This window comes from Protopterus annectens, chromosome 12.part0 (genome assembly GCF_019279795.1).
Source record: "Protopterus annectens isolate FY-2018-M chromosome 12.part0, PAN1.0, whole genome shotgun sequence".
Taxonomy (NCBI): domain Eukaryota; kingdom Metazoa; phylum Chordata; order Ceratodontiformes; family Protopteridae; genus Protopterus; species Protopterus annectens.
This window is the reverse complement of record NC_056746.1, coordinates 1,188,648,239-1,188,671,977: the sequence shown is the minus strand read 5'-3', so window position 1 is coordinate 1,188,671,977 and position 23,739 is coordinate 1,188,648,239. Positions and strand designations below refer to the sequence as shown.

The 23,739-nt window shown below is 39.2% G+C and overlaps 1 protein-coding gene across 6 annotated transcripts in view; it reads left to right on the top strand.

Annotated features, from left to right (window-relative positions):
* Positions 1–23,739, top strand: part of ZNF335 (zinc finger protein 335) — a 1,318,033-nt gene that overhangs the window by 1,022,992 nt on the left and 271,302 nt on the right. For all 6 annotated transcript variants that reach the window (XM_044090241.1, XM_044090238.1, XM_044090239.1 and 3 more), the window contains one exon: positions 3,498–3,695. In XM_044090241.1, coding sequence (XP_043946176.1) covers positions 3,498–3,695 — 198 coding nt within the window. The remainder of the gene's footprint in view (positions 1–3,497; positions 3,696–23,739) is intronic.

The following is a 23,739-nucleotide window of genomic DNA, read 5'->3' as shown; positions in this document are numbered from 1 at the left end:
TTGCTACCAAGAGTGAACATACCCTCCATGCCTTAGATGTCCATAGGCAACTCAGATTTTATCTGCATCGTACAAAGGACTTTAGAAAATCAGACAAGTGCTTTGTCTCCTTTTCCAAGACAAAGCTAAGACAACATGTATAAAAAGTCACACTTTCTAGGTGGCTGGTAGATTGCATTTCCTTTGTTTATAAGATAATAGAGTTGTCTTTACATCCTAACCCTAAGGCTCACTTCACCAGAGTGATGGCCACTTCGACAGCATTTCCAAAAATAGTTCCTATCAGTGACATCTGTGCAGTAGCAATGTGGTCAACAGTTCACACTTTTGTATTTTATTACAGATTGGATGTGCAATATAGACTGTTCACATCCTTTGGCTCTGCTGTCCACCTGTGCCCTTTTTAGGCTGCTTGGGAATCTGTCTCACACGTTGAATTGTGTGTGTGTGTGTGTGTGTGTGTGTGTGTGTGTGTGTGTGTGTGTGTGTGTAATCTCAAATGCATGTATAATGTATGTCTGTCTCTGTGTGTATGGGATATATCACAATATTGTGGCACCTGTTTGCTGAAAGTTGTGTTATAGTGAGAAGTTGTGGGTAGTAATTAATAGAGTTGAAGGATCTTTTTTAGGAGGAGAAGAGGGCAAGAGCCAATTGGATTAAGTTGATCCTTCAAACAGAACAATGTGGTTTAGGATTACCTGATTTGAAGGGATATTTTAGATCTATATAGCTAAGGATCATATATATATATATATATATACATATATATATATACATATATATATATATATATATACACATATATATATATATATATATATATATATATATATATATATATATATACATATATATATATAACACAAGCAGAAAGATAAAATTCAAAGTGGGAAGGGATGATGAAGAAACGGGGCAAATTCAAGAAATAAGGAAAGCGTGAGATTTTGGATGCAAAACTTTAAATGGAATAACAGCCATACAGAATATTATATTCATAAAATGGCAGAAAGTATTCTAACAGCTAAGCCCAAGTGATAATGGACAAAGGAGATTTTGTTGATAGGGATGACTGCAGTTAGGGGTACAGAAAGTAGGCAAGAGGAGAGTGGAATTTACTGGGGAAAACTGGCAAAGGAACCAAGGCATTGGGAGTAAATATCTAGAGAGGGTAAGATAATAGAATAGGAAGAGGACAAGAAGACATTTGGACTGCAGGCTAGAGACTGCCTTCCCTGTCTAGGATTGATATCAGAGTATAGGCAAAGAGAAAGGGATAAGGGAATCCGAAGTGAAACTCATGCTAGTAGAGTTTTTAGTTGCATCTAAAACTGAATCTGCTGTTTAAAAAGGGATAATTAGTAGGGCATATAAAATATTGCACAATAACTATAGGAGTCAATCAGATGAGGTTAAGAAAGATTTGAAAGAGAGAAACTGAATAAGCAACTCACAAGTAAACAATGGGAAGACATATGTATGGCTCCCAAATATGCAACAAAGTGTAGAAGATTTAGGAGTTTTGCTTGAAAATGTTTGCAAAAGTATTTGTATATTCCAAGCAGACTCCAAAGAATTTTTCCTCAGGTAGCTAGCCATTGTTGGAGGTGTGGTGGGGAGAAAGAGGTAACCGGGAACATTATGTTTTAGGAGTGTAATGAATTGGCAGACTTTAACAATTCCCTCAGAGTACTCTTGTCAGAAATATTGGTTTAGCAAATGGATGTAACTAAGGAAATATTTTTTGAGCTGGGATACAAGATCGGGATTGTCTAGACATAGTAAGGCCTTGTTAAGTTTAATTCTGGTGGTGGCCAAAAAAGAGTTACTAGAAAATGGAAATCAAAGTCTTAACCAACTGTAGTTGAAGTAGTAAAGGTTGTAAGAGAGAGAAATGAACAGGAAGTGGGATCTTTAGAAAAGGTTTGGAGCAAATTGCATAGAAAAAACAAATTGTCGGAACAATATATGCAGAATAATGTTTTGGAGGAGTGAAGTTTAAGAGAAGGAAGGAATTGGTCAGTTTATGTAATATTGCATTGATGATTATTGTACAAAAGAATTTATGTGATGTATAATGTTTGTAACTGTGATTGTTAACATAGTTTGTTTTCTTTTATATAAATGCACATTTGCCTGTGTCTTAAGCGATAGTTCAGTAAAGGTGTATAAAAAAGTTATAGGAATACCCAGCTTGAAATGCTCAGTGTTTTCTCCCCTTCTCAAATGTGGTCCAAGCTTGGAGTTTGCTTATATAGAGCAAGGGTGTGAGGGGGCAAAGCCTTCCCCCCAAAAAAACTACAGGCAGCATTTACTGTTTTGAGGAAAATACAGGAATCTTTTCCTTTAGGTTTCTCCAAAATGTGATTTTTGACCTATATGTTTCATTGAGCCATAGATGAAATTATGTTTGCATATGTATATGTCTGTGATCGTCCACATGATCCCCAGCTTCTTGTAACCCTAGATCACTGAACTCATGTTGGCACCAAGAGTCCACCATATTAGAACAGGACAGAATGTCCAAATGCTAGGAGGGTATATGTTTGTTAACCTACTGGAGAAACAATTGTGGCAACTTACAGAAGCCTACTGTGGCTATTTATTTCAGCCATTCCCTTTTCCTGCACGTGTAAGGAATTTTGCTCGTATTGGCTACCTAAAAACATTCTGCTTAATTGCTGCAGAAAAAAAAAAGACAAAGGCAGAAACTTCCATCCCAGATTGTGATGGTCCCGGCAGATATTCCATGAATGGGAAGGAATAGTTTACTTGGGTAGAACTAAATAGCATTGGAAACATGAATTCAATTGTGAAAGTAAGAAAATATACTTAGCGAGACATTCTGTTTCAATTATTCTGGTTCTGTTTTACCAAGTGCATGCATTTTTCACTCACTATCCTTTCTTTGAAGAATTTTTTCCTCACTCCCTTGAAAAGGAAAGGTAGATGAAGACATGGGGGCATGGTTTGCAATAGGCTTGAGAAAATGTTACATTATGGAGTGAGTGATAAGGTTATAACATATTCTACAGTGGTACAGTGCAAGTTATTTGAAGTGTTTAGAAGTCATTTGGCATACAGCAAGGAAAGTATTCAAATAAGAAATGACAGGTTAACTGTCAGGGATCCAGCAAAAAAATGTTTATCAGCATTATCTTATGTTTTTATGTAATGTTACGTTTTGGCTTGTTCCTTCTAGCATTGTACCATAAATCAAGATTGAATATCTTCTTTTTCAGTATTTTGAAAGTCTGCTGAGCCTGGGTTACACTTCAGTTTTTGAAGTCCTCCCTAGTATGCATACTGAAGTTTCATAAGGACAAAGTAATACTACATGCAGCCTTTGTTTGTCGTAAAATAATACTTCATGCAGCCTTTGTCATAAACGACACATTTGCAGCCTTTGTCTGTCATACACCACACATTATCTGTAACAGGTGATGCACTGCATGCTGCTCTTCCTTGTGATTTGATGTAAAATCTGTTTTTAACAGGTTACTGGAGAGAATACCTACCCTACAGTAGGAACATCAATACAGACCCCTGGAACAAAGAAGTTCTCTTGCAAGATATGTAGCGTAACTTTCATGGGACGTGCTGAGATGGAGAGCCACAAGAGAGCACACATAGGACCCAACATGTTCAAATGTCTAGACTGTACTTTCACAGCTAGCTGCTGGGCTGATGTTCGGGTAAGAATCCAGAGAATGTTGAGAGTTTTTGCTTACTGCTCTTTGTAATTCTTAAAGTCTTTAGTTCATTCTTGCTTTTTTCTTCATCTGTAAAATGTATGAAATTGCTGTATCACTATGAAACTTAAATTACAAAATAGAAACAATGCCTATTTGTCAAAGGCATAGTCTTGTATAAAAAAGACATATAGTCTTGTACCAAGTTTTGTAAGTGATTGTAAGTTCTGAAATTAATACTTTTTTAGGAATTAAATGATGGTTAATATTGGCTAATCAGTTTTGACATTTTACTTTGACAAAGTGTGAAGTGTAGTTCCTTTGAGCAAGTAAACATGAAAACAGTTACAGAGAATCTTCTTTCTTTTATTAGATAGAATGTTAAGTAAAAGGAAGCACCATTTTTACAACTAGTATAGCTCAATTAAGAAACAGTGCAAACTTGAATATTTTAGCCATTTTTAATTTCTCCAAGTCTTTTGGGTTTCTAATACCATGACGGAAATGGACCCCATTCCTAAGTCAAAGTACGATTAAAGATCATGAAATTAGTATTGTTTCACTCTTTGATGTTAGCCAAAAGTGCTCTTCGCAGCAACCGCAATGTGCCCAGTAATGATTCCTTCTGCAGTTCATATGGTGTTACATGAATTGGCAACATATCTAAATACGATTGTAAATTCTTTTTTATAAGACCAGTTGCTCCTACTACTATTGGAACTGTCTGGGTATCTTTCTTCCACATGGCTCTCGTTTCTGCCTGCAGATCAAGGTGTTTTATGACTTTGTGTCTCTCTGTGCGCAAGACACTGTAGTCACTAGGTGTGGCAATTTCAATGATCAATGCTGCTTTTGTCTTCTTTTCTTGAATCACTATATCCGGTTTTCTAGCATCTGTCTTTTGAACTGTTGGTATTGGATGATCCCATGTGATATAAACTTCATCATTTTCTATGATTCTTTGTGGCTCATGTTTCCAGTGTTTTTCAGCCACTTCGATACCATAATGTTTGCACAATCTCCAGTGTAACAGTCTCACCACATTATTATGCCTTTCAGTATACAGTCCCTCTGCCATTAGTGCGTCGCAACGAGCAACAAGGTGTGTGACTGTTTCCAATTCGGTTTAACAAAACCTACATATGTCTGTTTCTCCCACATGTTCAATGGACTTCGTAAACCAGTGTGTACGTAGCCCACTATCTTGGACTGCCAATATTAACCTTTCATTTCTTGATGTGAATTCACCTCTCCTTAACCATTCCTGCGTTTGTTCTAGATCAACATGAGACTCTTCCAGAAGTTTTCTATACTTGCAACTATATTCATGTTTTTTCCACATTTCTTGCCTTCTCATCTGGTCCTTCACCTTATATTCTTTCTTTTGTTTTTTAGCACATTCAGTTGCTGTCTGGTTTTTATCTACTTCTGGTTTGACTTCCATTCCTGCTTGACGTCAATATGCTTCTGCTAAATTAAGCAGAGACATCATCTTAGATTTATTCTCCTCATGTTCAAAACTTTCACTACATTTGGATCTTGTGTGGTCAGTAGATGTGTGTGGAGTCCCACTATTGCAGATCTATACATGTAATCAATTTCAAGGAGACCCATCCCGCCTTCGGTACGGGGAATATATAATCTTGGTATACACTGATTTTTATAAATCATTTGGTGAGCATGAAGCATCCTTCTTGTTTTAATATCCAGTCTATACAACACTTTTTGGGGCCAGTCAATCACTCCAAAACTATTTGTAAAGTCAGGAAGAGCAAACTGATTTATAGCTTGGATCTTGTTCCTAGATGTTAATGCTGTTTTCAGGATTAATTTAAGTCTTCTAAAGTACTCCTTACTGAGTTTTATTTGCATTTGTTCATGTTTTATTGCTGATCCTTCATCAATTCCCAAGTATTTATACACTCGCTCTTGCTAAAGTTCTTTTATATCACATTCTTGTCCCAAACTGATGTTTTCCTGGTGCTGCAGTTTTCCTTTTTTAAAGGTTGCTTTTGCACATTTATCAAGACCAAATGACATTCCAGTATCATCTGAAAAAGTTTTGGCAACCTGCATCTGTGCTTTCAGTTCCTCATCTGATGAGCTATACAGTTTTAAATCATCGACAAAGAGAAGATAAGTCATTAGTCTTTGTTGTTTTCTAGGAGCCAAATTGTAGCCATGGCCTAAGCTGTTAAGTAAATAGCTTAATGGATTAAATGGCAAGGCATAATAGCAACGGTGACAAAGAATCACCCTGGAATATCCCCTTTTTAATTTTTATCCCTGGGATAATGATCTGTCCTTTGTTATGGCTTAATTGCAAAGTGGTCTGCCGCTGTTTCATGGTTACTGTAATGTAGTCAGTCAGTGTAGGGTGTATCTTATATATTTTTAAGCACTCTTTTATCCATTAATGTGGGATACTATCAAATTCTTTTTTGTAGTCAATCCATGCCATACTTAGATTCTTTCCCTTCTTACAATTCTCCACTATGACTTTAACAACAAATGAGTCTTTGTTCCATATGACTTTCTTTTATTGCCCTTTTGCTCTACTGCCATAATTGAATTTTCTTCTAAATGACTATAAACTCTGTCGGCATCAATTTCCATGTATAGTTTATACATTGTTGGAAGACGAGTTATTGGTCTATAATTTTTAGGGTAGCTTGCAGGTTTACTCTTAAGTAAGAGCATTGTTTTTCCTGTTAACCAGTGCGGTGTGTGTTCGGGATGCGCATATAAATAGTTCTTACTCGTGGCTAAATCCTCGTGCAAAGCAGTTAATACTTTAAGCCAAAATTTAGGTACTGCATCTGGGCCTGGGGTTTTCCAGTTAGAGGCTTTTCTCAGTTTTGTTTCAATCTCGATGTTGTGGTGTTTCAAGTGAAATGGTTCGATATTAGAACATTCGATGTAGTAATACTTCGATGTTCTAATATAGACCCCTTGAATATACATAAAAAAATACCAAAGTGTCTGAATGTGAACACGATCTCAAGGTGAATAAAAAAATGTTTTAAAACCATTTTTTTAAAAAGATTTAAACAGCATATAGGTTCATAGGTTCATACTAGGCTACCTGCCCTAGGACATTTATAAGCCTAGCCAGAGTGTGTTTGGCTTTCGCCACCCATTTTAAATTAATTTTGCTATGCCCTTTTTCGAGGTTAGTATACTGTGCCTCTGTCTAACAGTGACACAGAAGTGATACCCGGGGTAAACCTACAATCTCCCATCCACTCATCAAGATTCCTCTTGAAGAGAGTCAATGAGGGACTCTGCCTAACCTGGACTGGGATTTTATTCCAGAGTGAAGGGAGCCTCTGGGTTATGAATCTGTCCCTCCAGCATGTCCTATTTATTTCAGTGCTGAGGTTCAAGTTGGATTTTCTGAGGTGCAGCATGTCCATTAATTCCGGGTTGGACATGGCTTTATACGTCAGGCACAGATCGCCTCTGAGCAGGCGGTATGCCATTGAGTAGAGCTGGAGTTTCTTTAACCGGGCAGCATATGGCATCTGTTTGAGCCCTTTGATCCTCTTGGTGAGGTACTTTTGGGGTCTTTCCAGTTGCAGCAGGTGTCTGGTAAGGTGCATCCCAAAAGGGGCATTGTACTCAATTATGGGCCTGATGAGGGATGAGTAAAGAGGCACAATGACCTCCCCTGATCTAGATGTGAATCCCTTCATGATTAGGTGGGCTATATAAAATGTTTTTCTAACCACTTTGGCCACGTGGTTGTCAAATGAGAGATTGCTATCAACTTGGGTCCCCAGGTCCCTAATTACTTCTTCTGTACTTAATGGATTACCACCTATGTGGTAATTTGTGGGCACTTTGTTTTTGCCAAAGGGGATAACTATACACTTTTTGGCATTTAGCTTGAGGCTATGGCTCTGGCACCAGTTGTCTGTTTCTATGAGGCCCTTTTGGAGGATGCTTGTGTCGGCTGGAGAGTCAATTATGGTGCCCAGTTTGCAGTCATCTGCAAACTTGGTCAGCCACAGTCCTTCTGTGTTGGCCTGTACCTCCGAGAAATATATACCGAACAAGAGAGGTCCCAGGACTGAGCCTTGTGGGACGCCACTTGTAACTGGTTTGGAGTCTGACATGGCTCCAGCAACTCTAACCATGTGGGTTCTGTCCTTGAGCCAGTTTGCAACCCATCTAGTGACATAGGGGTTTATATTTAAGCTGGGTGAGCTTATCTATAATGGCCGAGTGGGGTATTGTATCAAAGGCTTTTGCGAGGTCCAGGTAGGCTGTGTGGACCACCTTCCCCTCGTCAATGGCCTTGGTGACTGTTTCAAAGAAATCGACCAGGTTTAAGAGGCAGGATCTGCCCTTAACAAAGCCGAACTGGGTAGGATCCAGTGTCTGTAGGTCCCCAATATCTTTATTTATGAGGTCCATGATGATCCTTTCCATAGCTTTGCAGACCAAGCTAGTCAGGCTTATGGGGCGATAGTTTCCAGGATCCGTTGAGGCACCACCTTTGTGGAGAGAGACCACTGTTGCTGTACACCACTCTTTGGGTACATATCCTGTAGTAAGGCTGAGATTGAACAGTGGTTTTATGTTTGGGTTTAGCTCTTCTTGGAGTTCATGTAGGACGCAGCCCGGGACACCGTCTGGTCCCATTGATGCTGTGTTTTTTGCTTTGGAGAGGGTGGCTCTTACCTGAGCATCTGAGATGTCAGGGGGGTAGCACTCTGCTGGGATAGATATTTGCCCTTTTGGTGGGGAGGGGGGGGAGTTTGCGCTGAACCTGTCAGCTCGGATGTTGGCAATGTCTGTGGGTTTGGTGTATTTTTTGTCATTTTGGACTAATTCTGAGCATATCTGGGAATTCCCACCCAGGTTCCTAACATAACTAAAGAAAGCCTTGTGATTACCCTTAGTGTCCTGTGCCATTTTTCTCTCGAAGCTGGCCTTAGACGATTTTATGAGTGCCTGTAGTTTTTTTGCTAATACTGATCAGAGATGTCTTCCCTTTTTGGGATTTTGCTCTATCATGTAGTAGCTTCCTCCTTCTATTGTATAGTTTGTTTATGGCTGGGGTCCACCAGACAGGACGTCTGCCTTTGGAGAATTGGGTCTTGGTTTTATTTAGGATTGTTGATCCATGCATTCCTGAAGGTGTTCATAGAATGCATTTATAAAGGATTCTGCGGTCTGGGCTGTATTTTCCACAGGCCCGGGGGCTTTGAAGGATTCCACCTTGGTTTTGAGGAGTGTGAAATTTGCTTTAGAGAAGTTTTTCACTGTGGTTTTCTGGGCAGGGGGTGGGGTCGGGATGTGAATATCCAGTGAGATTAGTTTATGGTCTGATCTTACCAGTGAGGGATACACTTTTGGTCTGGAGCATAGAGTCCCCATGTTGGTGATGATCAGGTCCAGTATGTTTTCCCCTCTTGTGGGAGTGGTAACAAGTTGTTCCATAGCATTTGAGTTTAGAAATTTTAGGAACCTTTGGGCTAGGGTGTTGGAACTAGAGTAATGCTCCCAGTCTATGTTTGGGTAGTTGAAGTTGCCCAATATAATGGTGTTTGGAGAGACCTTCATATTTTCCAGTGTTCTCAGGAAGGCCGAGTGGGGTTGCTGGGTTTGGGAGGGTGGTCTGTAGCAGGCTATAAACTGGAAGGCAGTTTTACCCACTGTTAGTTGCACATGGATAGTCTCTGATGCTTCGTGCTGTGCCACCAACCTGGAGGTGTGGGTATCTTTGATGAATATTGATACTCCCCCTCCTTTTGTGGTTCGGTCCAAGTTTTGGGGCCGAAAAGCATGGTATGAGGTATTACCTGGTAGTGCTGGTGTGCTCTCGGGAGCCTTGAACCAGGTTTCTGTTACTGCACAGATATCGATGTTCTCCATGCTAAGGAGAGTTTCGAGTGCGTGCATTTTGAGGTTTAGACTTCTGGCATTGAGTAGCATTACTCTTAGTTTCTTATCCCTTGTGATACCTATGGAGGTGGGTTTGTCTTTTGAGCCTTGCCTAAAAAAGGCAGTATGGGGGTAGCAAGAGCCTTTGCCAATATCCCAAAGCCCAGGGGTGACAGGTGCAAGCCGTCCCTAGCGAAGCATCGTGGCTTGTCGAGCATGTCATCCCAGGCTGACAGGCATTGGATCCCCTTTGAATGACACCAATACTTAAGCCAGTTGTTGAAATTGATCATCATGTCTTCTTGGTGAGGGTAAGATGCTACTCAAGGTCAGGGTCATACAGGCCTGGGCTACATGCTCAGAGAGCTCCTCTATGTCTCTTTTCATGTAGTCCAGGGAGGTACGTCACAGGTCATTCACACCAGCATGGACAATGACTGAGTCATATTTGTACTTGCCTTGGAGTGACCTGAGTGCTTGTGTTATGTGGCGGATCCTAGCGCCCGACAGGCAGCTCACCGTGACCTTCTCCTTGTTCAGCCTGGTGAGCAGGACGTCAGTGTGCCTGATGATAGAGTCACCTATTACAAGTGTATCAGGTGTGTTGTTTAGCCTTAAGGGCTGTGACTGTTCGGCACACTGGATTTGTGTGCTATGTGTTGCACGTGTTTTGTTTTGGGGTAGTGGTTGCTTGGGTGTCTGCTTTGGAGGTCTCTGCTGCTTAGGCAGATTTTTATTTAGATCCTCCGAGTATGTTTTTGTGTGTTTGTGTTTGGTTTGCTGTCGTGGTAGGTCTATGTGAGACTGGAATTGTAGTGAGTGTGGTTTCCTCCTTCTTCTGACTGGTTACGCCACTACTGAGTTGAGAGAGCTTAGCCTCCAGTTTGGCTATATGGTTGCATCTCTCACTACCTTACATCAAGGACCACACTGTATATTGTCTCAGTTGTACCATAATCAAATCTACTTATAATTTGGCTGCTCAAAGCTTCAAGAGGGAGTTTATGGAAATATGGTCATTCAATCCAGGCTTTTTATTAGCTTCCGAGGTGATTTGCTACCATAGCTCCTTATATTCAATAGTTTCTTCCCATAGCCCCCCTCGAAGATTTTTATCCACCTTCTCCAAGGTGAAAAATAAGTAATGGGCACTATCACACTCTAGGCTAAGCTTGTACAAGGCATTAGTGTTTTTTTTATTTGATACATCATATGTGTGTTCATATATTCTTTTTCTTAGCTTTCGTTTTGTTTTACCTATGTAAAACGCATCACAGGGCTGACACTTGGCCAAATAGACAAGCCCGCTACTGTCACAATTTGTAAATTCCTTGCTTTCCAAGAGCCTAGTTCTACATTGCAAATGCATATTCTCGTTGTAGACAAAGGCACATTGGGAACAATGCCCACATTTAAACGTCCCTTTCCTCTTTTTATTTCTTGTAACCCCATAATCAAAGTTACTTTCCAAAAGATTTTTCAAATTCCTGGAGTTTTCATAGACAATTTTAATGGATTTAATTGGAATCTGTTGGATGTTCTTCGTGTTTCACTGTTGCAGTCATTACATTTGGGTAATCCTGCTGGCAGGTTGCCCACAGTCGGCCTGAATTCCAAATTCCTGGGTCCTGCGTTGGCTGCTGTCGCTCCTTCCCTGACGTCAGGTCGTCAGGGGTATAAAAGATGCAGCCAACGCCATTTTCTTCAGTCTTTCTTGCCTCGCGGTGCCTGAAGTAGAAGCAGTTCGCAAGTGCCGGTCGGCCAACTCCTGAGATTTTCGTGTTCGAGTTTCAGATCCAAAGTCTTCAATAAAGCTAAGTACCCCTTTGGGGAAACATTTTTCTTGCTCCAGACCGATGAAAACCTTGGAATTAAACATGTTGTCACACTTGTATATTTCCACATCCAGATATTGTAAAGTGTCCTTATGGTTTTGTAGGTGAATTCTAAGAAAATAGCACTATTGTTAAGGTATTCTATAAAGTAAGCCACTTCACTTTCTGGGGCCACCCACAAAATCACTATATCATCCAGAAATCTCTTGTAGAGAATCCAATTCTCCTTATAGATGGAATCCACTACATACTTCTCCTCCCATCTGGCCAAAACTAGATTCGCATAAGTGGGGGCACAAGCTGCACCCATTGCTACACCCTGTATCTGGTGAAAAAATTCACCTTTAAAACACACAAAATAGTATCTTAGGACCAGGTCCAAAAGCTGCATAACAACCACTTTTTCATCCAGGGACAAGTAATTTTCTTCATAAATAATTTCTTCTAGTACATTCAAACCTTCCCTATGAGGTATCGAGGAAAACAAATCCATTATGTCAATGATAAGAAAAGTTAAGCCTTCATTATATTTCTCCTGACTCAAACACCTTAAAAAGTCCCAGGAGTCCTTTAGAATGTTTGTTTTTTTCTAACCATAAGCACTTTAACTTACTATCCACATACTTGGCTAGAGGCAATGTCTTGGACCCATCCGCAGAGACAATGGACCTCAGTGGGGGGGGGTCCTTCCCATTTTTATGTGTCTTGGGGATCCCAAAAATAGTGGCTATTCTAGGCTTTTCTACCTTGAAGTAATGGTACATTCTTTGATTAGTAGAGCCTTCCACTAATAGGTCCTCCAAAATCATATCTATTCTACGATACACAATGTTTATCTCATTTCTGGATACAGTTACATATTTATTGGGGTCCCTTAGAATGTCGTTCATTTTTCCTTCATATGTAAAATCATCCATAAGGACCACCCCCACCTTTGTCCGGTTTCATAACTTTTAAATTTTTATAATTTCTTAATTCATATAAAACTTGCATTTCATCTGGGTCCAAGTTGCTTCTATATCTCATTTTGTCATACTTTTTTCTGATTTCTTTTTCCACAATACCTTCAAAATTTTTAATTTGTGGGTGTAATGGTGGGTTATAAGTGCTTTTTCTTACCAGTCCTTCACCTTGGAGTCCTGCTCAAACAATATTTGGAAATTAATTTTTCTTGTGAAAACCTTAATATCCATAAGTGTTTTGGCCAAGTCACCTTGTCTTAGGGTATAAACTTAGTCCCCTTGGATAAAAGTCTAAAATGGTCCTTAGTCAAGATTACAGGGTTAAAATTATAAATATTAAAATCACCTTTTGTGTATCTGAAAGAATTATCCATGTCCTGATTAATCTCTTTCTCTTCTAAGTCAGGGTGGGTGATATTATTTAATACCTCCCCCTCTCCCGAAAATTCGAAAACTGTTGTTGCTGGTATTCATTCCTATTTCTGATCCTCTCTGATCTACGTAGTGGGGGATACTCAGAGATGTCATCCAATTTTGGCACTAAATCACCAACTCTCGTTGGTTCCTCATTGTTATTACTTTACCACTCCCCATTACTGTTCCTTTCCCAAAATCTCAATCCAAACTTTGGTTTAGGATAATTAGTATTGTTTTGGTATTTTAAAATGTCACGCTCTAATTTTTTAATTTTTCTTTTTATCAAATCATTACATTGATCATCCACTTTCTTTTGAATACTATGATATTTTTCTTTTTCAGCAGGAATAGTGAACATTAAATGTTTTTTAATATTTTCATTCACAATCTCAATTTCACTCATTAATTTCCCCTTCACTCTACTGTTATCGTCAATAATACAGTTTAGTACATCAAGCCCACATCTGTTAAATATTTTTATTAAATCCTGGTGAAAAACACTTCCTGGAACCACATTATTAGGATACTTCCAAATTCTAAGTCCTTTAGGCATACACTTTGAGAGATACGTTCTTTCAAATAACTGTTCTCTATGTCAATGCTTTTGCATTTGAAAATAAGTCTTTCCAGTTTGTGTGCTAAGTTTTTAAAAGTGTCTGTTTCAGGCCCCATAGCCACAGTTCTGTTTTTAAAGTTGGAAGAAAAACTAACCTGGAGCCATTCATTAAAATCAACCTGCACATCTTTACTTCTGGAATCTGCATTTCATTTCTCTTGTCCAGATGAAGCAGGTGACACTCTGTTTTCATTAGACCCATTTTCCCCCCTCAGTCGGTCTAAATATCCTGGGGGTTTGGTTGAAACAAAAATCATTGCTGTCTGAGCCTTCTCCTCTCCAGGTAGCTTCCCTGTGATCCTTGTTTCCTTCAGAAGCCGTTTTTTTCCTGCCGTTTTGCTCCAAGGTTGCCACTGAATTAAACTTTTTCTATATATACTATTTCTCTTGCATATCAACCAATGAAAAGTGAACCATTTACTGAATTATTTGTTACAACCTAAGCTGAAAAACATATGTATACCTGGCATTTAGGAACCAAAACTAATTATAGATTATTCATTTTATTGAATAAAAACATAAAACATCCAACAAACAACACATTGATTTAAAACCAATTTAAAATAATTTTCTTCACTATATGTAATTGGTTCACTTTTCATTGGTTGATATGTAAGAGAAATAGTATATATAGAAGGAGTTTTAATTCAAGCCTGCATCTGATGAAGTGTATGTCAAATGCAAACGTATTTTTGTGAGCGTTAATGGTGTCTATGTATTAAACTTTTGATCCAATTTGTCCTCTCAGAGCTTTATTGCTTCACCTTTTTGTTGGACTGGATTTGGAATTCTTGGTGAACTTTTAGCCCACTTGGTAGTTATTTTGATTTACTAGTGTTTTCTTTGCTGCCATGGATAGTGAAACGAGCGGAGAGGCAATGGAAAGCAACTGCAAGGAGGAGCTGGGCCAAGCCAGGAAGTTGATTGGCCAGCTCACCCAGTTGATTGACTTACTTACACCCCTCAGCCAATCGATGGTAGAGCTGATGTATACTATACAGAAGGGGCAGAACCAGGAAGTGCTTGGCAACCTTGGAGCAAAACGGCAGGAAAAAACGGCTTCTGAAGAAAACAAGGATAACAGGGGAGCTGCTTGGAGAGGAGAAGGCTCAGACAGCAATGATTTTTGTTTCAACCAAACCCCCAGAATATTTAGACCGACTGAGGGGGGGAATGGGTCTAATGAAAACCGAGTGTCACCTGCTTCATCTGGACAAGAGAAACGAAATGCAGATTCCAGAAGTAAGTGCAGATTCCAGAAGTAAAGACGTGCAGGTTGATTTTAATGAATGGCTCCAGGTTAGTTTTTCTTCCAACTTTAAAAACAGAACTGTGGCTATGAGACCTGAAACAGACACTTTTAAAAACTTAGCACACAAACTGGAAAGACTTATTTTCAAATGCAAAAGCATTGACATAGAGAATAGTTATTTGAAAGAATGTATTTCTCAAAGTGTAGTGCCTAAAGGACTTAGAATTTGGAAGTATCCTAATAACGTGGTTCCAGGCAGTGTTTTTCACCAGGATTTAATAAAAATATTTAACAGATGTGGGCTTGATGTACTAAACTGTATTACTGAAGAGAACAGTAGAGTGAAGGGGAAATTAATGAGTGAAATTGAGATTGTGAATGAAAGTATTAAAAAAGATTTAATGTTCACTATTCCTGCTGAAAAGGAAAACTATCATAGCATTCAAAAGGAAGTGGATGGTCAATATAATGATTTGATAAAAAGAAAAATTAAAAAATTAGAGCGTGACACTTTAAAATACCAAAACAATACTAGTTATCCTAAACCAAAGTTTGGAGAGAGATTTTGGGAAAGGAACAGTAATGGGGAGGGGAAAGTAATAACAATGAGGAACCAACAAGAGTTGGTGATTTAGTGTCAGAATTGGATGACATCTCTGAGTATCCCCCACTACGTAGATCAGTGAGGATCAGAAATAGGAATGAATACCAGCAACAACAGTTTTCGAATTTTCGTGGGGGAGCCAGAAGGGGGAGGTATTAAATAATATCGCCCACCCTGACTTAGAAAAGAAAGAGCTCAATCAGGACATGGATAATTCTTTCAGATACACAAATGGTGATTTTAGTATTTATAATTTTAACCCTGTAATCTTGACTATGGACCATTTTAGACTTTTATCCAAGGGGATTAAGTTTATACCCCTAAGACAAGGTAACTTGGCCAAAACACTTATGGAAATTAAGGATTTTATAAGAAAAATGTTTTTCCAAATATTGCTTGAGCAGGACTCCAAGATTTGAATGTACTAGGAGAAATTATTTATGAAGAAGATTACTTATCCCTGGATGAAAAAGTGGTTGTTATGCAGCTTTTGGACCTGGTCCTGAGATATAATTTTGTGTGTTTTAAAGGTGAATTTTTTCACCAGATACAGGGTGTAGCAATGGGTGCAGCTTGTGCCCCCACTTATGCGAATCTAGTTTTGGCCAGGTGGGAGGAGAAGTGTATGTAGTGGATTCCATCTATAAGGAGAATTGGATTCTCTACAAGAGATTTCTGGATGATATAGTGATTTTGTGGGTGGCCTCAGAAAGTGAAGTGGCTTACTTTATAGAATACCTTAACAATAGTGCTATTTTCGTAGAATTCACCTACAAAACCATAAGGACACTTTACAATATCTGGATGTGGAAATATACAAGTGTGGCAACATGTTTAATTCCAAGGTTTTCAGTAAACCAACAGATTCCAATTCCTATCTACACTTTGATAGTGCTCATCCTAAGCATTACAAGAAAAATATTGTCAAAGGACAATATATAAGGGGCTCTAGGATGACATCCAAAAATGAGGACTTTGACAAGGAAATGGAATTGTTAAGAAAAATGTTTAAATCCAGGAATTATCCGGATCATTTGTTGCTTGAAGTAGAAAATGAGGTTTTGAAAGGTAGAATGGAGAAATACCAACCTATCCTAGGCAAAGGGGATGCTAAGGTCACAAAAATTAATACAGGCTTGGTGGAAAATTTTGATAGGGCTTTAATATTGGAATTCAATGCTGGGTCCTCCATGGTAGGGGGTATTATTAACAATGAATGGGATAGATTTGTAGCCCTTACGGACTTGGACAAAATAAAAAAGGAAAGCATTAAAATTATCTATAAACACTCCAGGAATATGAAAAATCTTTTGGAAAGTAACTTTGATTATGAGGTTAAAAGAGGAAAGGGACGTTTAAATGTGGGCATTATTCCCAATGTGCCTTTGTCTACAACAATGAGAATATGTATTTGCAATGTAGAAATAGGCTCTTGAAAATCAAGGAATTTACAAATTGTAACAGTAGCAGACTTGTCTATTTGGCCAAGTGTCAGCTCTGTGATTCATTTTACATAGGTAAAATGGAACGAAAGTTAAGAAAATGAATATATGAACACACATATGATGTATCAAACAAAAAAAACACTAATGCCTTGTACAAGCATAGCCTAGAGTGTGATTACTTATTTTTCACCTTGGAGAAGGTGGATAAAATTCTTAGAGGGGGGCTATGGGAAGAAACTATTGAATATAAAGAGCTCTGGTGACAAATCACCTTAGAAGCTAATAAAAAGCCTGGATTGAATGACCATATTTCCATAAGCTCCCTCTTGAAGTTTAGAGCAGCTAAAATTATAAGTAGATTTAATTGCGGTACAACTGAGACAATATACATTGTGGTCCTTGATGTAAGTTATCAGTTATATGCTGTTTAAATATTTTTTAAAAAATGGTTTTAAAGCATTTTTTATTCACTTTGAGATTGTGTTCACATTCAGATACACTAGTATTTTTTTATGTATATTCAAGTGCATTGCAATGTTTAAACAATCCACAAGATGGTGCCATTTCCCCAGATAAATATTTAAATGTATTTTAAATTAATATTTTTTACATTTACATATAGTGAAACATGTATTTTAAATAGGTTTTAAATCAATGTGTTATTTGTTGGATGTTTTATGTTTTTATCAGTTTTGATTCCTAAATGCCAGGTGTACATATGTTTTTCAGCTTAGGTTGTAACAATTAATTCAGTAATTGGTTCACTTTTCATTGGTTGATATGTAAGAGAAATAGTATAAATAGAAGGAGTTTAATTCAAACCTGCATCTGATGAAGTGTATGTCAAACGAAAACAAATTTTTGTGAGCTTTAATGGTGTCTATATATTAAACTTTTGATCCAAGTTTGTCCTCTCAGAGCTTTATTGCTTCACCTTTTTGTTGGGCTGGATTTGGAATTCTTGATGAAAAAGAAAAAGTTGAGAGAGGTGAGTGATGATAGTTGTACATCTAGCTCTCTTGTATGCTCTACAGCTGACAACTCTGCTGAGGTGCATGTGCAGCCCACAGACCATCAGTCTGTTTCTCAGGGGCCCTTTGGTGTGTCCCTTTCAGAAGCTGTTATAGCCCAAGGCTGTCACAAATATGAACAGACTTTCATCTGGTGGAATGAGCCAGGAAAGGAGAACTATGTATTATATTATCTGAGGGTAAAAAAGGTTTCAACCAAGGTCTTGTGAAGAAAGGTGCCCAAGTTGCTTATGAATGCCATACCTATTTCCTCAACCCCAAAGAAATTACATGTGGACATTCTCAGGAGCACACTCAGAAGACTTAAGTATTTGTTTCCTCCTTCTGCCCTTTGCTGACAGCAAAGGAGTAAGGAGAATTTGTTTAACTTTGCTCAAGACTTTCCAAAGCCATTGAGTCTTTTCAGTTGTCCTATCCTGCTTCTTCATTTTCTGCACGTTAGAGAAACAGAGTTCTTTATTCTTCTGAAGAAGAGGAATTATTTGAGTCTGATTATGAAGTATTGTATTATGCGTCTCTGATCCCTTACCTCACAGGTTGTGATTGTGAATCTGAGACAGAGGATACCCTATCTTCAGACTCCCCAAATGAGGAATTTTCCTTCGGTGACACCGCAGCAGGGTCTTCTTGTTGGTAGGTGGGTGCACATGTATAGCAGACACGTACAAGTAGCATGCAAGTTCAGAGTGGGCCTCATGCAGTGTTGCATCTTTTATGTTGCAAATGATGCTGTATACCCTTCAGCCATGGATGATGGCCCCATTCTTTACCCAAAGACAGTGGTAAAAATATCATATAACACAGCCAGTGTTGAAATAAGAAACATTGTGGAAATAATCTTTGACTTCTGAAGAGTAGATTTCATTATTCAGACACCTCCAGGGAAACATTACATTATAGCCTCTAGATGTGCAGCAAAATGGTTGTAGTGTGTGCCGTGCAACCCAACATTGTCCGTTAGCCAGACACCACCATGCGAGGACAATGCTGTAAGTGATACTGATGTAGTAGCAGGGTAGGGAAGAGATGCAGCTGAGGCAGCAGTGGGCACAATATATTGCAGCACTAGCAAAGTGGCAAAATCTTGTCCACAGCTATGGGTCATAACATGGACAACAAAGCTTAATATGATTTATGCTGTAGTACAATGTTCTGTAGATGTAAAGCACAAACCGGCTGATGGATTTTCAGACAGCCTAGAAATTGTGCTAAAAAAACAAATTAAATCTGACAATCCTGTTTTGTTAGTAGTCTTCAGCATATATATGAAAACAATTTCAAACTGTTCAGGGTAGAATAAATATACTCCACCCCAGCCACACTACCACACCTCCACCAAATACAAACAGCCTTTACTGATAGTATCACTACTCAGTTCAATAACCACTTTGTTAAAACATTGCATAGCTTCACCATTTACCCTACCAATCTGTACTGATAAGAGTTCTCCTCCCTTAAAGTTTCAACCTGTGTAACTGGCTGCCATTAAAATATATCTTTGAAACCACCACCTTAGCCATTGATAATCTACCAGGTGGATTTATTAAAATGGCATTAGATGTCCTTCCTTACCCTATTTCTGTCCCGATAAACTGGTCAGTAACAGCAGACTATGTCCTGTCACACTTGGGGGGGGATTATGATTCCCATGCACAAAGGTGAAAATTCCACTGAATTCTCCAACCACAGACCTAAAGCTATCCTATTCATTCTCAGCTTCTCAACTACCTTAGTGACAATAATCCTTTTTCTCAAACTTAGCATTGTTTCTGTCCCCACCATAGTGCAAACACTGCCCTCCTCTGTTTCACTAACATCATATTTTCACAGAAGTACAGGTAACCTTGTGTGTTCTCTTTTCTTAGACCTGTCTAAAGCTTTTGATACAGTTTCTCATCAAAAATTATTAACCAAGCTTTCTTATTTAGGACTTGATCACTCATACTTCTTATGGACTCAGAGCTATCCATTAAATAGATAAGCTGCAAAATGGCAAAACAAATACTCATCCTTTCTCCCTATCTGTGTTGTGTTCCTCAAGGACCATTACTGCTTAGCATCTTTATAAATTATGTCTACACTGGAATCAAACATGCCAGGTTGGTGCAATATACAGTTGACTCTACCCTTATCTGCTCAGCTCCTAACATACTGTACCCTAAGCAGGTCGCTCAAGAATCCTCATTTATTGAGGCATATTTATACACCTCCAACCTGAACCTAAATGCAAAGAAAACCAAGTTAATGCTATTCTAACCAAAACCAAAAACAAAGCTTTAGCTTTACATCCAAAGGCAATACTAGAATAGAAATAGTATCACAGACTAAATTGTTGGGTGTTACTATAGATGGAAACTTGAAATTTGAGCACAATAGTATTTAAACCATTAAAAACACACACCAGACACTCTGTGTACTTTATTGAGGTAGTCCATATCTCAGAATTTGCTAGGAAAACCATTGCTTGATCTCATCCTCTTCCATCACTTTATGCAGCTCCCATTCTTACTAAACTGCACTCTTCATATAAAGAAACTGTAAGTGTGCGATAACAAAATAGATACATTTGCAACTAACCTTCCACCCTGAATACATCACTATGTTTGTCATTAAACAGTTACTCTGGATTGACCTTTTGCTATATCTCTTGCACACAACTCGTTACTGCGCACAACCAAATTTATAATCTCAAAAGTTGTCCTCCTTTAAACAATATTCTCCATCACTGCTCAAAATTGTGCTCAGAAAGTAAATGTTTCCTAATTTCTAGTAAATCTAGAACAATAGCTGGCAACTTACTTTACTCAAAATATGTCACTAAACATACCGATTAAATAATGACGACTAGAAAAACTGAAACCCTTTGAAGTCGACTCAAATGAACCTGTCCAACTCTTGGTTATACTGCAGCTCTGCACCTGTATAGTCACTCCACTTCATCACTCTAAGTGTATATTCTTGTAAGCATACTCCTTTAAACTTGTGTATAACCAGCATGTGAATGTCGCCCCTGTTTCGCAGATATCATATGTATGTTATTTGATTCTTTTCTGTTGTTCATGCCTTTGTGTGTTTTTGAAAACTTTGTATTTTTCAAACCGAATTTGGATAGTTTAAAAATTGTAAGAACATTCTATTCTTCGATTGCTTTATGTTTTAGTATGAGTCACAGACTATGTTTCTAATGTTTTATATTTTAATATGTAAAGATGGAGCTTTTCTCCCTAGGTCTCTACTGAAAAGGGGTTTTACCTAGTTTGACTATCCTTATCATCAAATGGAAATTTAAAATATTCAGGCTATGTAGAGCAGTGCATAGCCTGGCTGTGCTATACATACGTTTATGCAGACAGGATAGTGGATGAGAAGGGCGCAACTAACATCACTTGCTCAAATGGGGAGGCACAGTAACAATGGAGTGCAGCTGGTAAGATCACTTGACCTGAATGAATAAATCTTGTAGTCAGGGTGATTGTTGTGTTAGTGATCACATCCTGTCTTGATGGGACTGGAGTGCCAATCTGTGCAAGCTAGCCATGTTGGGGCAAGATCAATCCCTTGGCAGGGTTGTGGGTTGAACTGCAGAATTTTGTTGGGTGACCCTGAGAAGGCTTTCTGTGGGTAGACCATAATGAAAGTCTCTGATTATGACGGGGGTGAAAGGATGTGTGCCAACATGTAGTGATGGTAATGTTTGTAGTGGTCTGTGTCATGTGATGTGGAAACATCCTATGCACATCCACATTGTATTTGGTCCCCCCTGCAGTTTCAGATCCCATGGCCAGTGGAGGCAGATTGGATGGCAATCATATGTTACATGGATGGGTCAACATCTAGCACTGGGCACCTCAGTAGCATTATTATACAGGTCACTGTGCAGTTGCTGCATGCCCTCACGCTTGCCATGGACCAAACTTATCATTTTCACAGTGGTGTGAGTAGCAGCTCTTTGCCCCTTTATCACCAATTTGCACGTCTGCTGGTTGACTTTGAGTGCTGGACGCACACACCAAGGATAATACAGGAGCTAAAATGGCATCCAACTCCCATACATTGCCAACTCATAGTGTGTGTGACATGTAGGTGAGTTTGAAATCCTAATCATATCAGACAACACAAATGTCAGTGAATCGCATACATTACTAGCCCAGACTAACAGCTCTAGCCACTGATAAACTATTCAGCATAAACCATGCAATGTCTATAGTCATTCACCATGTCAGGGAAGGCTCATTGTTCCATGGTTCAGTACTATGTTGCTCAACACATGATTCCAAAATGATCATCTGTGTGCATGGGCCTGCCATTTTGCTCCTTAACTGATTGCTGTGACGATTTCTTCTAGGCTGAACTGTAGGCCTGCTGCATTGTATGTCAGGGAGAACATGATTTCCCAGTTCTTCCTGCTCATGGATTTCAAGGAGCGCCTGCTAGGGTAGTATGATGGCCACTTCAAAAAGGTTGTTACTTGTTTTGACCTGGCATGGGTGCTGACTGATGTCACAGGAACAGTGCTGGCATTGATATGATGAAGTATCAGGTTCATCAGTGAGAAGCAGAATTTCAAGAGTTGCAGACAGGGATGTACTGCAAGTATACATTTGGCCACATTTATCTTCCTCTGTTATGTGTTGCCCATCTATGCTTATTAGTAATTCATTTGTTTTACAGATGGTATGGAGCATCAGTTAAATGCAAGTGGCAGCCACAGAAGGCAAGAGCACTTCCCCAGGAGCCCCGGTGTGTGTGTGTTGAAGAGCCTTGCAGTATACAACTGCAATGCTATTTTCTTCCCATTGTGTATCCCATATACAAGTCCATTTGATGCCTAGGAGGTGTTGAAACTGCATTCACCACGGTCTCTGGCAACTGATGTGGCTACCACTGGGTCATTTCCAAGTCTGTCTTGACAAGGATTGAAGACTTCTCTGCTGGAGTTGATATGGGAGGGTTTCAGCCTCTCTGGTGGGTTGAAGGCTTCTCTTCTGATGGCATTTTTGCTGTGTCACCAGTGGTGACATGGTGGAGGGTGCAGAGGCTGATGGCTGCTGAGATGCACTGACTGCTAGACACCCACTTCAGCATGGGGCATGTTATAGAGTGAATTGGTGAGTCTCTTGACTGATGGAGCCTGGCTATCAGGCCTTAGGAGGAGCAGCCAGCCCATGACATCAGCAACCAGGCTGTGTGATGCCTGAGTATGTTGCCCTCTGGACCAGTTTGGCAGCCTGCCATACCAGCAGCCCACCCTGTCATTTCCATAGTATTTACCCCCTTGTTTCTATGTCATTGCCAGTAACATGTTCATCCATTCACCAGTTGTTTACCCTCTCTCTGTATGGATTCATACACTGTCCACCGCACAATTTTTATCTACACCACTCCTGTCCATCTGTGTCTGTCTTCCATGTTTGTGTGCCACCATTATCTGCTTTTCTTCCGCTACACCACACTAAGCCAGCCCTCATTACCTTTTCATCTATGCGTTCCATTTAATAATGGTAGGGGGAATCAATTCCATCAGAAAAAATATACTATCCCTCATTTCCTTTCCATCTCCTCTCCTCTTTTGGTAATGGAAAGACGTATATGTTCCAACAGAAAAAAATACCCTTTTTACCCCTACCATCTTCCATTTTGTTAACCCTTGCATTATTTCCTGTGCGCACTGTACTCTTCTTTTCTACTTTCTGTCTACTCCTTTTTCCCCCATTTATATGATGAACTGGTTGACCACTTTGGGGTGCCTACCCCCTCTGCTAATTATGGTGCTGTGTTGTGCTATAATGCCCTAACTGTGACTTATTGCTGTTGACTGCTGCTAGATACTGCAGCATTGTGTATAGACATGCATACTCCTTGGGATATAGACAGACAGATTTGTCATGACCTTATGCATGTCAGGATAGGGAGTGACCCCACACTGTGGAGTATAGGGGTTACAGCCCCTGCAGAAATGCTTAAAAATGCTGTTTAAACATATGGCATTGGTC